Here is a 16,842-nt window from a genome sequence, read left to right as displayed (position 1 = left end):
GCCTCCGCTTGCCACTCCAGCGCCCTCTTTCTCACTCTGTCCTCGCCTCTTTCTCACTCTGTCCTCGCATGGTCCTCCTTCCACGGTGCTGTTTGTGTCTTAATCTTCTCTTCTTATAAGATGTGCGTGTGTGCGTGCATACTAAGCTGCCTCAGTCCTGTCCAACTCTTTGCGACCGTATGGACTGTTGCCCGCTAGGCTCCTCTGTCTTTGGGATTCTCCAGGCAAGAATACTGGAGTGGATTGCCATGCCCTCCTCCAGCGGATCTTCCAGACTCAGGGATTGAACCTGCATCTCTTTCCTCTCCTGCCTCGGCAGGAAAGTTCTTTCCCACTAGCACCACCGGGGAAGCCACCTTCTTAAAATGATACCACTCATATTAGATTAAGGCCCGCCCTAACAACCGCCCTAATTACCTTGGACTTCCCTGGTGAAATCAAATCCCTTGGGACATCCCTGGTGGTCCAGTGGTTAAGAATCCACCTGCCAGTGCAGGGAACACGGGTTTGATTTCTGGTCTGGGAAGATTCCTTCCACATGCCCCGGGACAACTAAGCCCGCCCGTGTACCATCACTACTGAGGCTGTACTCTGGAGCCCTTGAACCACAGCTACTAAGCCCATGCTGTGCAGGTACTGAAACCAGGGCACCCTAGTGTCTGTGCTCTGAACAAGAGAAGCCGCCATAATGGGAAGCCCATGCACAGCAACCAGAGAGGAGGACCCGGTTACCGCCATTAGAGAAAGCCAGCGTGCAGCAACCAAGACCCCGCACAGCCAATCAATAAATACATTCTGGCTAAGTAAATAAACCTAACTACCTCTTTAAAGGTTCTATCTCCAAATAAGACACGTTCTAAGGTATTGGGGTTAGGGATTCCAAATACGAATTGGGGAGGACACGACTCCACTCATGAAACTCTCTCTCTGTCTTTCTCCTTACTTTGTTTTCCTTCAAAGCACCTACCATGACCTGATGTTGTATTAGTCATTTGCTTGTTACCATCTATTTTTCCCCAAGGTAAAGATAATATAGCTCAGCAAATATTCCGCATGGTCCCCTACATTTCTCAGCCCCTCTACAGTTAGGTGGAGCTTTGTGATTCATTCTTAATGGCCTGCAGACAGAAGTAATGTAGATCCCTCCTAGGTCAGTGTTTAGGTGCCAGTGTGTAACTCACTTTCCTCTCTTCTCGTTCCGTAGCAGCTAGTGATGCTACAGATGGTGCAGCCTCCATTGGCCATGGTATTAGAAGCAACTGTGTGGAGTAGAATTCTCCACCAACCCACACTGGACATATAGGATGAGAAAAAAAAAAAAAGTGTTAAGCTACTGAGATCCCAGAATTCTTCTGTTACACAACATATCTGTACTTATCCCAGTTAATACCTTCTTCACCAGAATGTAAGCTCCAAGAGGCCAGGGACTCAGCCTGAATCCTTAGTGCCTGGTGCAAGATGAGTAAGCAATACTTATTTATGGAATAAATGGATATGCCAGGCACAAGAAGGTGAAGTTGCTGAGCATGGATTTTTCTAATAAAAGATGAATCAAGAAATGAAAAGCTGATTCCAGAGCCTGGGACTGAAACCACTTGGCCACACTCCCACTAATTAACCACCATCTAAGAAATCCAAACCTTGCTGTTCCAAGAATTTGACATCAATAATCTCTTGAACACTTTATAACAAGCACAGTTTGTGATGGAAAATTCTAAAGGTTACACTTTGCCAGTCCTGGAGAACAAATTCTCATGGTCTTAAGCCAATCATAGAAATTTTCTTTCCTTTCGGGGACAGATTTGGATTTGCACATGGGACCTGATTCTAGCCAACAGAACTTAAGGAGAGATCAGGAGGATTTGGGGAATGGCATTAACTTTATGAGATGAAAAGACTCTTGCTCCTTGGAAGGAAAGCTATGACAAACCTAGACAGCATATTAGAAAGTGGATACGTCACTTTGCCAACAAAGGTCCATCTAGTCCAAGCTAGGGTTTTTCCAGTAGTCATGTATGGATGTGAGAGTTGGACTATAAAGAAAGCTGAGTGCTGAAGAATTGACACTTTTGAACTGTGGTGTTGGAGAAGACTCTTGAGGGTCCATTGGACTGCAAGGAGATCAAACCAGTTAATCCTAAAGAAATCAACCCTGAATGTTCATTGGAAGGACTGATGCTGAAGCTCCAATAGTTTGGCCACCTGATGCAAAGAGCCGACTCATTGGAAAAGACCGTGATGCTGGGAAAGATTGAGGGCAGGAGGAGATGGGGATGACAGAGGATGAGATGATTGGATAGCATCACCAACTCAATGGACATGAGTTTGAACAAACTCCAGGAGATAGTGAAGAACAAGGATGCCTGGTATGCTGCAATTCATGGGGTCCCAAAGAGTTGGACACGATTTAATGACTGAACAACAACAACAACGTTAACTTTATGATTGGTAACCCACTCCAGTATTCTTGCCTGGAGAATCCCATGGACAGAGGAGCCTGGCAGGCTACCCTCCCTAGGGTCACAAAGAGTCAGACATGACTGAAGCAACTTAGCACAGCATAGCACATAAAAGTACACTCCTCGTAGTAGATATTGCTGATGGCCATTTACTAAATGTTTCCTGGACATAGCAGAATTTCATTTCCTGTGTTGGGAAATGCTGGTGCCATGTAATCATTTCTGGCCAATGGTCTGTGAGCGAAAGACATGTGTCACTGAAGGCTAGAGCATTTAACTATGGATATGAAATAGTACTGAGCTATCTTTCTTCCTCCTCTGGCATAAAACTGGAAATGTTTATGATGGCTGTTGCTCAATAATCCTGTGTGCCTGAGTGATTATAATGTCAACTCACAAGGGACATGGAGCACGAGCGAGAATTAAATTTGTGTGATTGTAAGTCATTGAGATTTCGGTGAAGTTTATTATAATAGCAAATAGCCTATCTGGAGTGATAACAGAAATTAGAATCAAGAGTGGGGTGCTGATGTAATAAAAAATAAAAACACATATCATTGGCTTAGATACTAAGCAAAGGGAACAAGAAAGCTTATTTGAAACCAGAAGGATGGAGAGATACTTTGAGAAGCAGATAACGTACTTATTGATTCATGCAGCTTTAGGGGAAGCAGTTGAAATGCAGGACACTAGGAGTGAATGTTGGCCAAAGTTGGCCCCATATTGGGAAGACCTTTGAGAGGCAAAGTCCAGTTAGAACCTGGCTTTTGTCAAAGATAAAATCAAGGATTGGTACCAATTAAATCATTATTAACCATTGTTGTGTTGGGCTTCACTCATAGCTCAGTTGGTAGAGAATCCGCCTGGAATGCAGAAGGCCCTGGTTTGATTCCTGGGTCAGGAAGATCCCCTGGAGAAGGGATAAGCTACCCACTCCAGTATTCTTGGGCTTCCCTTGTGGCTCAGCTGGTAAAGAATCCACCTGCAATGTGGGAGACCTGGGTTCGGTCCCTAGGTTGGGAAGATCCCCTGGAGAAGGGAAAGGCTACCCACTCCAGTATTCTGGCCTGGAGAATTCCGTGGACTGTATAGTCCATGGGGTCGCAAAGAGTCGGACACAATTGAGCAACTTTCACTTTCACTTTTCACTTTCAACCATTGTTAATATCTGTAAATAAATTAAGGTACACCCAGGAAACATGTAGGATAGTCTGAAGTAGACCAGATGGATTAGAATCTGGCTTTCGCTGGATGACTGATAGAGTCTAGGGTACAGGCAGTGAGAGAGAGAGGAGGAACATCTTGAACAGAACACATGGAGTTGACTGGAGGCTTATAAGAATCCTTAGGTCCCAGCCTTTGGGACGCAGAAAATAGGCTGAGCAACTCATGTGCCAAGGAGGGCAAGTCTTCCAGTGCCACTTGAGATGTACCTGAGGAGGATGATGGAAAGGGGATAACTCCTGGAGAGTGAAGACATAAGCCACAGTGAACAAAGATTTGGGAAGTTCCCCTCCCTCAAGGAGCTGTGGGTGCATGCTCAGTTGCTCAGTCATGTCCAGCTGTTTGCAACCCCTTGGACTGTAGCCCACCAGGCTCCTCTGTCCATGGGATTCTTCAGGCAACAATACTGGAGTGGGTTGCCATATCCTCCTTCAGGGGATCTTCTCCACCCAGGGATAAAACCCCCATCTCCTGCATTTCAGGTGGATTCTTTACTGCTGAGCCATCAGGGAAGCCCCTCAAGGAACTGACTTGGTGCTAATTAAGGAAACCTCCCAATTTACAAAATAGGAAACCAGTGACTTCTCAGTTATGCCTTTTGACCCATTCCATCATTGTCTATTGAGTGAGTAGGTGAAGGATAAATAATTTGACTTTTTAGTTCACTTGTTCTGACATAGGTTCGCTCATGTTTCCTGCCCAGCTCTTGTGGCCATTTGAGTTTTTGACTCTAAGGTATTACTTGATGATGTGAACTGAATTGGAGTCCTGGAAGTGCAGTGGCTCAGGGTCCATTCCACTACCCAGGGATGATGCCCGTGTTCTGTGGGTGACTTCACAATGCCCCCGTGGTTCCCAGCTTCCTTCTGTAGTCTGTATATAGCCATGCTGACCATCTTGTGGCTGCTTAGCCTTTTTCTCCCTGCTTCCTGTGCCCAGTTATTAGTCACCTGTGCCTATAAGGGTCTCTGCCAGCAGGCCCTGCTCTCGAGCAATGATGTTGTCCTGCAGTGTGACCATCTCCAGGCGTACTGGTACTTTTCTTCCTTTCAGGGGGAAGATCCGTTTTTGGTCTCCTCACTGCCTAACATAAAGAAACTGCCTGGGGGCAGCCTCCAACTGAACAAACCTCAGCCCTCCCAGACAGGCCTCTATCGCTGTGAGGACAATAACACAGCCCTTGTGGTAGAATATGAGATAGACTTCCAAGATGTCACCATGCTACATATTACCCACAAAGGACTAGGCCAAAACCCTCTGCAGAATCAGAGCCTGAGTCTGGGTAGAGAGGAGATGGTCTTCACCCACTGGGAGCCCTGGCAGGACTGTAACCGCTGTGGGGTGCCAGGTGAACGCAAACGCCTGGGGTACTGCTACATCCAAGAGTCCCTGGAAAACCCAATGCCCTGCTGGCTCTATCTGGGAGATGAAAAGGTGTGGTCCAGCCGCTTGAGGCCTGAGATGCAGGTGGAAGCCTGCCTTGTACCTTGCAACGAGAGCGAGGAGCTCATCCAGCCCTTCTTCACCTCTGACATTTCCAAGTTGGGCCAGTCAACCAACAACGTACAGCTCACCTGCCCCTTGGCCTCCATCTACAGGTGACTGGACCCAGGCATTAGCCCTGCCTTTGAGCCTCACCCAGACTTTGTTTCCTGTGTTCATCTGGGCCAGGGGTTACATTCCAATAGAAAAGCAGGGTCTGTCTTCCAGCCCATAAGCCTTCAAGGTCAATCTGTGCAGGAAGGAATCTCTTTACTGGCTTGTTCAGATGTTCATTCAGCAAGAATCCCCAACTGTGGCTTCTGAGCCACATCCTACGCAGGTGATGTTGGAGACCAACAAAGACCTAATCCCTGCCCTCGTAGGCATCTGTTATTCATGGGTAGACCAAATACAAAACCTAGAAACCAAGCCATTCTGGCCCATGCTCATGCCAACATAGACTTTACTGTGATTTCTATCTCCTCACTAGACTCTGACTGATACAATGTATCTCTCCATCCTGGCACCAATGTTACAGTAACTTAATTATTATACCTTTATAATAAGCCATGATATCGATAGTATAGATTTTTCAGCTTTGTTCTTCAAGATTGTCTTGGTTATTCTTTACTTTTTATAAAAAAAAAAATTGAAATCCGCTTGTAGTTTCCATCCAAAAGATGTCTTATTTTTTTTAATTGGCACATCATTGAATCTAAAGATAGAATCAATATATTACAATATTTAGTCTTCCGATCCATGAACATTGTAAACACTTCCATTATTTAGGCTTTCTTTTATTCTTTAGTTATTAATGTAGAGGTTTTACCTATTTTTTATCTGTTCCTCATATTTGATTTGTTCATACAAGCTACATCTTTTAAATTTCATTTTCTAATTGCTTGTTGTATATAAAAATATATTTGGCATTTATATACAGCATTGTTCAGTTAGTTTTCTGTGACTGTGGTTTTCATTCCGTCTGTCCTCTGATGGATGAGGATAAGAGGCTTGTGAAAGCTTCCTGAGTGAAAGTCACTCAGTCCTGTCTGACTCTTTTTGACCCCATGGGATGGGAGGGACTGGCGGTGGGTAAAACTGGATCTTGCTCGGGTGGGCAGGGCCATGCTCAGTAAATCTTTAATCCAATTTTCTGCTGGTGGGTGGGACTGTGTTCCTTTCTCTGGCCAAACTATTGTAGGAGTGATGCCAGTAATAGCTGCCTTCTTCAAAAGGATTTATGCCAGCATGCCACAGCTCCAAGGAAAGTTGTAGTCAGTGCCCCTGATCCTGCAGCAGGCCACTGTCAACCTGCACCTCTGCCAGAGACTCCTGGACATTCACAGGCAAGTCTGGCTCAGTCTCTTTTGGGGTCACTGCTCCTTTTTCCTGGGTCCTGGTGCACACAAGGTTTTGTTGTGCGCTCCAAGGGTCTGTTTCCCTGGGGATTCTGAGTCCTTTTGCTGGATCTCCAGGTTGGGAAATATGTTGTGGAGGCTAGAACTTTGGCAACAGTGTGAGAACTTCTTTGATATAAATGTTCTCCGGTGTGTGGGTCGTCTGCTCGGTGGCTCTACAGGGGCACTGATGGCAACCTCCTCCATAAGGACTTATGCCACACACCATGCCTCCCAGGTCTGCTGCAGCCAGAGCCCCTGTCCCCGCGGCAGGTCACTGCTGACCCGTGCCTCAGCAAGAGACACTCAGACACTCAATGGCAGGTCTGGCTCAGTCTCTCGTGGGGGTCACTGCTCCTTTCCCTCGGTCCTGCTATGCACGAGGTTTTGTTTGTCTAACTCAATGAAACTCTGAGCCATGCCATATAGGGCCACCCAAGACAGAAGGGTCATGGTGGAGAGTTCTGACAAAATGTGGTCCATTGGAGAAGGGAATGGCAAACCACTTCAGCATTCTTGCCTTGAGAACCCCATGAACACTATGAAAAGGCAAAAAGATATGACACTGAAAGATGAACTCTCCAGGTCAGTAGGTGCCCAATATGCTACTGGAAAAGAGCGGAGAAATAGCTCCAGAAGGAATGAAGGGGCTGAGCCAAAGCAGGAACAATGCCTAGTTGTGGATGTGTCTAGTGATGAAAAGTAAAATCTGATGCTATAGGAACAGTATTGCAAAGAACCTGGAATGTTAAGTCCATGAACCAAGGTAAATTAGAAGTGATCAAACAGGAGATGGCAAGAGTGAACACTGATATTTTAGAAACCAGTGAACTAAAATGGACTGGAATGGGTGAATTTAATTCAGATGACCATTATATCTACTACTGTGAGCAAGAATTTCTTAGAAGAAATGGAGTAGCCCTCATAGTCAACAAAAGAGTCCAAAATGCAGTACTTAGATGCTGTCTCAAAAACGACAGAATGATCTCTGTTTCCAAGGCAAACCATCCAATACTACAGTGATCCAAGTCTATGCCCCAACCGCTAATGCCAAAGAAGCTGAAGTTGAATGGTTCTATAAAGACCTACCAGACCTTCTAGAACTAATACCCAAAAAAGATGTCCTTTTCGTCATAGGGACTGGAATGCAAAAGTAGGAAGTCAAGAGATACCCAGAGTGACAGGCAAGTTTGGCCTTGGAGTACAAAATGAAGCAGGGTACAGGCTAACAGAGTTTTGCCAAAAGAATGCTTTGGTCATAGCAAACATCCTCTTCCAAGAACACAAGAGACAACTCTACACATGCACATCACCAGATGGTCAATACCGAAATCAGATTGATTGTATTCTTTGCAATCAAAGATAGAGAACCTATATACAGTCAGAAAAACCAAGACTGGGAACTGACTGTGGCTTAGATCATGAACTCCTTATTGCAAAATTCAGACAAATTGAAGAAAGTAGGAAAAACCACTAGGCCATTAAGATATGACCTAAATCAAGTCCCTTATGATTATACAGTGGAAGTAACAAATGGATTCAAGGGATTAGATCTGATAGACAGAGTGCCTGAAGAACTGTGGGCAGAAGTTTGTCACTTTGTGCAGGAGACAGTGGTCAAAACCACCCCCAAGAAAAAGAAACTCAAAAAGGCAAAATGGTTGTCTGAGGAGGCCTTACAAATAGATGAAAAAAGAAAAGAAGCAAAAGACAAAGGAGAAAAGGAAAGACATATCCATCTGGATGCAGACTTCCAAAGAATAGCAAGGAGAGATAAGAAAGGTTTCCTAAGGGAACAATGCAAAGAAATAGAGGAAAACGGTAGCATGGGAAAGGCTAGAAATCTCTTCAAGAAAATTAGAGATACCAAGGGAACATTTCATGCAAAGATGGGTCCAATAAAGGACAGAAATGGTATGGACCTAACAGAAGCAGAAGATATTAAGAAGAGGTGGCAAGAATACACAGAAGAACTATACTAAAGAGAACTTAATGACCCAGATAACCATGATGGTGTGATCACTCACCTAGAGCCAGACATCCTGGAATGCGAAGTCAAGTGGGCCTTAGGAAACATCATTATGAACAAAACTAGTGGAGGTGATGGAATTCCAGTTGAGCTGTTTCAAATCCTAAAAGATGATGCTGTGAAGGTGCTTCACACAATACGCCAGCAAACATGGAAAACTTGGCAGTGGCCACAGGACTGGAAAAGGCCAGTTTTCATTCCAATCCCAAAGAAAGGCCATGCCAAAGAATGCTCAAACTACCACACAATTGCACTCATCTTACACGCTAGCAAAGTAATACTCAAGATTCTCCAAACCAGATTTCAACAGTATGTGAACTGAGAACTTCCAGATGTTCAAGCTGGATTTAGAAAAGGCAGAGGAACCAGAGATCAAATTGCCAACATCCGTTGGCTCAAAGAAAAAGCAAGAGAATTCCAAAAAAAACATCTACTTCTGCTTCATTGACTACACTAAAGCCTTTGCTGTGTGGATCACAACAAACTGTGGAAAATTCTTAAAGAAACGAGATACCAGACCACCTTACCTGCCTCCTGAGAAACGTATATGCAGATCAAGAAGCAACAGTTAGAACCGGACATGGAGCAATGGACTGGTTCCAAACTGGAAAGGAGTACATCAAGGCTGTATATTGTTACCCTGTTTGTTTAATTTATATGGAGAGTACATCATGAGAAATGCTGGGCTGGAAGAAGCACAAGCTGGAATCAAGATTGCCGGGAGAAATATCAATAACCTCAGATATGCAGATGACACCACCCTTATGGCAGAAAGCAAAGAGGAACTAAAGAGCCTCTTGATGAAAGTGAAAGAGGAGAGTGAAAAAGCTGGCTTAAAACTCAACATTCAAAAAACTAAGATCATGGCATCCAGTTCAATCATTTCATGGCAAATAGATGGGGAAACTATGGAAACAGTGAAAGGCTTTATTTTCATGGGCTCCAAACTCACTGCAGATGGTGACTGCAGCCATGAAATTAAAAGATGCTTGCTCCTCAGAAGAAAAGCTATGATCAACCTAGACAGCATATTAAAAAGCAGAGACTTTACTTTGCCAACAAAGATTCTTCTAGTCAAAGATAAGGTTTTTCCAGTAGTCATGTATGGATGTGAAAGTTGGACCATAAGGAAGGCTGAGTGCCAAAGAATTGATGCTTTTGAGCTGTGGTGTTGAGGAGACTCTCGAGAATCCTTTGGACTGCAAGGAAATCAATCTTGAATATTCATTGGAAGGACTGATGCTGAAGTTGAAGCTCCAATACTTCGGCCACCTGATGCGAAGAGCTGACTCATTAGAAAAGACCCTGATGCTGGGAAAGAATGAAGTCAGGAGAAGAGGACAACAGAGGACAAGATATTTGGAGGGCATCACTGACTCGATGGACATGAGTTTGAGCAAGCTCCAGGAGTTGGTGATGGACAGGGAAGCCTGGCGTGTTGTTGTCCATGGGGTTGCAAAGAGTCGGACATGACTGAGCGACTGAACTGGACTGATCATTATCATTCAAGGATTCCACACTTGTGAATTCACCTACTGACTAGAATTTATTTGTAACCCCCAAGTTGGTACCCACAGTCATATTTACTGGCAGACATGCACAGAGTGGCAAGAATATTGAGTCACCCAACAATGCACATTCCCAGCCAAGGCCATACAAGGTGACACTCTGCCTTCTGGTTTCAGTTCCCATACTGTGTTAGCAAGTATGGTCCTCTTCATGGTCTATTTGGTGCCATGTTTTTGGCGTTTTTGTATCTCTATTGGTGATTTTGATTTTCAATATTTATTTATTTTTGGCTGAGGATTTTAGGAAAGAATCTGGGAAAGGGGGCACCAAGAAAAAAAAATATGTTTAAAATGAGTTGAGTCTTGCAGATATCTGTTGGAGGACCAGCATGGGCAAAGATCCTAAGGCAGGAGCTCTTTGCTTGCCTGATATATTCAGGGGACAGTCAGGAGGCCAGCATGGCTGGAGCAGTTGGGTGGGGAAGGGTAGGAGATCAGAAGGGAACCAGAGAGGACTTAGTCACCTCTCCATTCTCAGCACTCACAAGTGTGCCCAGAACATAGCAGCATGCCTATGTGCTTAGTTGCTCAGTCATGTCCGACTCTTTGCAACCCCATGGACTGGAGCCTGCCAGGCTCCTCTGTCCATGAGATTTTCCAGGCTAGAATACTGGAGTGGGTTGCCATTCCCTTCTCCAGGGGATCTTCCCAACCCAGAGACTGAACTCAGGTCTCTTGCATTACAGGCGAATTCTTTACCGCCTGTGCCACCAGGGAGGTCCCCGAACAAAGTACATGTTCAGAAAAGAATGTGCTGAATGCTCACATGTGTCACGTTAACACCAAAATAGGGAGGTGATAGAGAAAATCTTGAATAGACAAGTTGTGTCCTTCTACCCCAGCAGAGCGGAAGGCTTGGGAGAGAAATGAAATAGGATTACTAACTTGTCACAGGATAGATGTGGGAATTGTGACCTCACATCCCATGGGGGTGGGCTACAGTTCTTCCTGCTATCAGGGCTGAGGCCTGAGGTTCATGGATGACCTCACAAAGTCCAGGGTGGGGCCCGGCCCACTTTCACAGTCGCAGTCCACCATGCTGACGACCCTGTGGCTGTTGCTCTGCTTTGCTCTCCCGGTGCAGGAGTCGCCCTTTCCTATCAGCTGTCCAAACCGCAAACAGTGTCAACTGGCCCTGCTCTCAGACAATGATATCATCCTGCACTGCAATGCCCCTGGGGCACAGTGGCAATTCTTCACACCACTCAAGACCACCTGGGCCAGCAATTTCACTACTAATCTCAACATGGTAACAATGCTCAATGGCAGCCTTCTCATTAAAAATCCACTACCCTCCCACACAGGCATTTATAACTGCAACGATAAGGATGGCAAGAAAGTGATGCGGTATGAAATTGACTTCCAGGATGTCATCACCCTACATATTACACACAAAGATCTGGATCAAAAGCCCCTGCAGAATGAGAGCCTGAGTCTGAGCAGCAAGCAGTTCGTCTTCACCCAGTGGGCGCCCTGGCAGGACTGTAACCAGTGTGGGAAACCAGGTGAACGCAAACGCCTGGGGTACTGCTACATCCAAGAGTCCCTGGAAAACGTGATGCCCTGTTGGCTCTATCTGGGAGATGAGAAGGTGTGGTCCAACCGCTTGAGGCCTGAGATGCAGGTGGAAACCTGCCACATCCCGTGTACACACATATATGCGAAATATGTCGTTTTTGACAACTTCCAGCTTAGAAACAACGTGGGATCTGCGTGGCTCACCTGCCCCTTAGGATCTATCTACAGGTGATGGAATCGGGTACCAGCCCTGCCCTTGACCCTCTGGGAGCCTTTGTGGTTAATCTGTGCCGAGAGGGAGGGATTCTATGTTGCTAATCAGTGCCGTCGTCTCTCTCCTTGGGCTTCTTTGGATATTCCTCCTGGTGTCCACTGAGCCGCACACAGATAGAGCAAGCACAGCTAGTACCCAGGGAGCACTCGGCCGACCCTAGGCCCAGCCCTGCGCTGGGTGGTGCTGTGGAAGTGGTGGTCCTCAGGTGGTTGCACATCTGGTCCTTAGGAAGCCCCTAGTCCAGGCGGGGAGATGGACCAGGGTGGCCAGGTGTGGAATGGGAGAAGCTCAGGCAAGTGATTGAACTGTGAAGGCAGGTAGCTCAGGAAGCTGTGAGACTCTTGAGTCCTCAAACTCATGTGGAAAGATCATCAAGCCTGGGATGAGAGGATGGATGCCTATCATGACCTGTGTCCCTGGGAGCTCCCATCCTTGTTCTGTCTTCCTGCCTGGTGGTAGTGGTTGAGTCACTAAGTTGTGTTCGACTCTTTGCAACTCCATGGACTGTAGCCCACCAGGCTCCTCTGTTCATGGGGTTTCCCAGGCAAGGATACTGGAGTGGGTTGCCATTCCTTCTTAAGGGTTCCTGCCTGGAACCCCTGGGAAATCTTTCCCTCTTCACGTTTTTCCCTGCCCACCTGCTTCCCTGGTGGCTCAGATGGGAAAATATCAGCATGCAATGCAGGAGACCTGGGTTTGATCCCTGGGTGGGGAAGATACCCTGGAGAAGGGAATGGCTAACTGCCACTACCCCAACAATAAGAGCTGCAGCCACTCACAGTGCAGCGCTTACCGTATAGGCTGGTCCCTGGGCAAACGCTCTTCTTAAACCGCACCTCTGCCATTCTTCTTCCCTCAGCCAAGGAGCTGTGAACTCCAAGAAGGCTCATTCATAGATGAGGAAGCTACAGCTCAGAGGAATGCCTGGGGGAATCCATGGTGAGAGGTGGCAGCACAGGCCTGATGACACATACTTGGCCATGGGGACCCCCTTTGCCCTTCTCCCCCACTGGCCAGTGGCAACCCTTTCCTTGCAAGTTTGGGAGCCTGAGCAACCTCCTGAGGGCTCTGCAGCTACCGGCTCTGTGGAATCTGGCTTCGTTGCCTCCATCTGGTTTTCTTTCCCTTGGTCATCCCAGCTGTGACTTGTTGTTATTGTCTGGTCACTAAGTTATGTGTCTGACTCTTTGTGACCCCATGGACTGCAGCATGCCAGGCATCCCGTCCTTCACCATCTGTCCTGCTCAAGCTCATGTTCATCGAGTCAGGATGCCATCCAGCCATCTCATCCTCGGTCATCCCCTTCTCCTCCTGCCTTCAGTCTTTCCCAGCACCAGTCTTTTCCAGTGAGTTGGCTCTTTGAATCAGGTGGCCAAAGTATCGGAGCTTCAGCTTCAGCATCAGTCTGAAGAATTATTCAGAGTTGATTTCCTTTAGGGTTGACTGGTTTAATCTCCTTGCTGTCTAAAGGACTCTCAAGAGTCTTCTCCAGCACCACAGTTCGAAAGCATCAGTTCTTCAGTGCTCAGCCTTATTTGCAGAGAAGGCAATGGCACCCCACTCCAGTACTCTTGCTTGGAAAATCCCATGGACGGAGGAACCTGGTGGGCTGCAGTCCATGGGGTCGCTAAGAGTTGGACTGAGCGACTTCCCTTTCACTTTTCACTTTCATGCATTGGAGAAGGAAATGGCAACCCACTCCAGTATTCTTGCCTGGAGAATCCCAGGGATAGGGGAACCTGGTGGGCTGCCCTCTATGGGGTCACAGAGGGTCGGACATGACTGAAGCGACTTAACAGCAGCAGCAGCAGCCTTATTTGTGATCCAACTCTCACATCCCATGCATGACTACTGGAAAAACACTAGCTTTGACTATACAGACTTTGTTGGCAAAGTCATGTCTCTTTTTTAATATTCTGTCTAGGTTTGTCATAGTTTTTCTTGCAAGGAGCAAGTGTCTTTTAATTTCACGGCTGCAGTCACCGCCCTCAGTGCTCTGGAGCTCAAGAAAATGAAATCTGTCACTGCTTCCACTTTTTACCCTTCTATTTGCCATGAAGTGATGGGACCAGATGACATGATCTTAGTTTTTTTTTAATGCTGAGTTTTATGCCAACTTTTTCTTTCTGTTTTTCTCTCTCTCATAACTTTTTGTCTCCCTGTCTCCTTTCTTCCTCCTCCTTGAAGTATAAAAGTAACACCTGCTTCCTTAAAAAAAAAAAAAGCCCACAATTCAGAAATGTGACCATGCATGTGACTCCTCCTTCCGTCTAGATCCACACACCTATTCCACGTCATTTGCCAAGTAAGGGGCACCTGAGTGCCCATCACAGGGAGCTTGAAAAGAGGGGTCACTGAGGCTTCAGGGATTGCTATGTCTCCAGGGAGCTGAGGGGAAGGGCATTTCATGTGAGGTGATTGTCTCGGCCTCTGCTGCTTTCCTGCTGTGTGACTTTAGCCTGCGGCCTCTCTGGGCCTCAGTTTCCCCATCTGTAGAATATGGGTTGTATTCGTTTGCTACAACCACTGTAACAAAACACCACCAACCAGGTGGCTTCAACTAGCAGGGAATCCTTCTCTTCCAGTTCTGCAGACAGATCCAGGTGTCAGCAGGGCCTCTGAGAGGCTGGGTAGGCTCCTTCCTCGCCTCCTTCTGGCTTCTGGTCATGGCCACAATTCTTGGCCTGTCTTGACTCGTGACTGCATCCCTCCAGCCTCTGCCTCTGTCACCACCTGGTGTCCTCCCCCTGTGTCTCGTTTCTCTGCCTCTTCTCCTTTCTTACATGGATACAGGTTATATTGGTGGATTAAAGCCCACCTGCCTCCCATCCTGGTGGCTCACATGGCAGAGAATCTGCTTGCAATGCAGGAGACCTGGGTGGGGAAAATCCCCTGGAGAAGGGAATGGCTACCCACTCCAGCAGGGCCTGGAGAATTCGATGGACAGAGGCACCTGGAAGGCTACAGTCCATGGAGTCGCAGAGTTGGACACGACTGAGCGACTTTCCCTTTCACAACTCCCATCTCACCTCCTCTGAACTAATTACAACTGCAACAACTCTATTTTCAAATAAGGTCACATTCTGAGGTTCCAGTTAGGACATGAATTTGGGGAGTACAGAGGTCTTGCGGGATCTGGCCTCAGGGTCATTGTGATCCCTAAGGGAGCAAATGCCGGTAAAGACATTTATGACAGGGTCCCACACACTAACAGGGGTTACTATTGCTTTTATGATCTTTCACCTTGTCATTGTTGTCTGTTGCTTGTCCCTTTTGTTTCCCAGCCACGATGGGTGTGTTACATCCCTGATTTATGTGTTCACTGATCACATTTTTCACTGAGCATTTATAAACTAAGCATCTAAACTCTAGGCACCAGAGAGGCAATGAGGAACAAAACCAGAAAGGATACCTGCTTTCATGCAGCGATAAACTGATGACCTGAATGAAACACACAGTATTTCTTTTTTTTTTTTTTATTGGAGTCTAATCTCTTTCTGGAGAAGGCAATGGCACCCCACTCCAGTACTCTTGCCTGGAAAATCCCACGGGTGGAGGAGCCTGGTAGGCTGCAGTCCATGGGGTCGCTAAGAGTCAGACACGACTGAGCGACTTCCCTTTCACTTTTCACTTTCATGCATTGGAGAAGGAAATGGCAACCCACTCCAGTGTTCTTGCCTGGAGAATCCCAGGGACGGGGGAGCCTGGTGGGCTGCTGTCTATGGGGTCGCACAGAGTCGGACACGACTGCAGTGACTTAGCAGCAGCAGCAGTAGCATAATCACTTTTACAATGTTGAGAACCCAGCATTTTAGTTGGCGATAAAGGGAGGTGAAAGTTTTAAATAAGGAGAGCAGAGAAAGCGTTCCTGAGAAGGTGCCATTCAGCCAAGGCTGAGAGGAGGTGAGAGAGCTGTGTGCATTGAGGGAGAGCATTCCAAGCTGAGTGGCAAAGATCCTGAGGCAGAACTGTGCCCAGCCATCAGAGGAACCTCTAGGAGGTGTGGCTGGGGCAGAGTGAGTGAGGGAGAGCAGAGGAAATAGGGTCAGGCAGGTAAAGAGGTGCACACACAATTAGGGAGTGTCTTGCTAATTCTTCCAAATAACCCTCTGAGGTCACTGCAGTCATGACACTCTCAGGTTCCAGATGAAGAAACAGAGGTAGAGGCATTTGGTTACGTGGTCCCGGGGAAGTAAGGGGCTAGGCTCTGAGAGCTCCCAGCCGTCCCGTCCCCACCTTCCCTTTGTTCTTTGCTGCATAGCTCTCCTGGAGGGGGATGCTTTGTTTGCTGTTCCTGGGGAGAAGGGTGCTGCCATCTCTACCTCCTTTCAGACATTGGTCCTCCCCCTCTCTGGGGTTTTGCAGCTGAGCTTGTTCTCCTTCGCAGGCCCGTATTCTGGGAAGCCAACAACCTCTCCCTGACATGGAAGGACCAGCTCTCCGGCAAGAGCATCAGCACCATCATGGACTCCTCCAATGGCGGCAGCTGGCTGCAGGTCTTCCAGTCGGCCATTTACAGGTGCTTCGTACAGCGAGAGCTCATGGCTCAATTCAACTCCAAGGTCAATGTGGATCCACTGAAGTTTCTGAGCTCAGAAAACTCCAAACAACAACCAGAGGCAGAGGAGACCCAGAAAGAAAACGGCAACTCTGTCCTTAAGGGGCTGAATGTGATGATGCTCGTGAGCATGGTCTTGACTGTGCTGGGGTGCCTGCTCAAACAATTCCACTTTTCCCGGAGGCGGGAGAGAAATAAGATGTTTCTGGTGAAATAAAGTCAGCCCTTTGGGTCCAGGAGACCTGGTCTCCTGTGCCTTTGTTGCCCTACGCTTCCTGCTGCCCTGGGCTTACCCACACCTCACTCTGCACGTGTGTGGACCAAAACAGACAT

The 16,842-nt window shown here is 47.0% G+C and overlaps 2 protein-coding genes across 2 annotated transcripts; both read left to right on the top strand.

Annotated features, from left to right (window-relative positions):
* The first annotated feature begins 4,559 nt into the window (after positions 1-4,559).
* Positions 4,560-5,323, top strand: LOC138418784 (protein FAM187B-like). Its single transcript, XM_069550652.1, has one exon. It carries the CDS (start codon positions 4,569-4,571, stop codon positions 5,283-5,285), a length of 717 nt encoding a protein of 238 aa, XP_069406753.1. The 5' UTR covers positions 4,560-4,568; the 3' UTR covers positions 5,286-5,323.
* Positions 5,324-5,893: 570 nt separating this feature from the next.
* Positions 5,894-16,769, top strand: LOC138418779 (protein FAM187B-like). The gene is made up of 3 exons (XM_069550645.1): positions 5,894-6,511; positions 11,464-11,905; positions 16,339-16,769. Exons 2-3 carry the CDS (start codon positions 11,502-11,504, stop codon positions 16,724-16,726), a joined length of 792 nt encoding a protein of 263 aa, XP_069406746.1. The 5' UTR covers positions 5,894-6,511; positions 11,464-11,501; the 3' UTR covers positions 16,727-16,769.
* Positions 16,770-16,842: the final 73 nt, after the last annotated feature.

The sequence above is a fragment of the Ovis canadensis genome, chromosome 14 (assembly GCF_042477335.2).
Source record: "Ovis canadensis isolate MfBH-ARS-UI-01 breed Bighorn chromosome 14, ARS-UI_OviCan_v2, whole genome shotgun sequence".
Classification (NCBI taxonomy): domain Eukaryota; kingdom Metazoa; phylum Chordata; class Mammalia; order Artiodactyla; family Bovidae; genus Ovis; species Ovis canadensis.
Note: the sequence above shows the minus strand (reverse complement) of the source record. Positions and strands in the feature narration are given on the sequence as shown.

What these genes read in the sequence shown, in the direction of transcription:
- LOC138418784 (XM_069550652.1), top strand. Translation starts at nt 4,569, where the DNA reads ATGCTGACCATCTTGTGGCTGCTTAGCCTTTTTCTCCCTGCTTCCTGT.
- LOC138418779 (XM_069550645.1), top strand. Translation starts at nt 11,502, where the DNA reads ATGCGGTATGAAATTGACTTCCAGGATGTCATCACCCTACATATTACA. An exon ending in CCCTTAGGATCTATCTACAG is followed by an intron (nt 11,906 to 16,338) that starts GTGATGGAATCG and finishes TCTCCTTCGCAG; the next exon opens with GCCCGTATTCTGGGAAGCCA.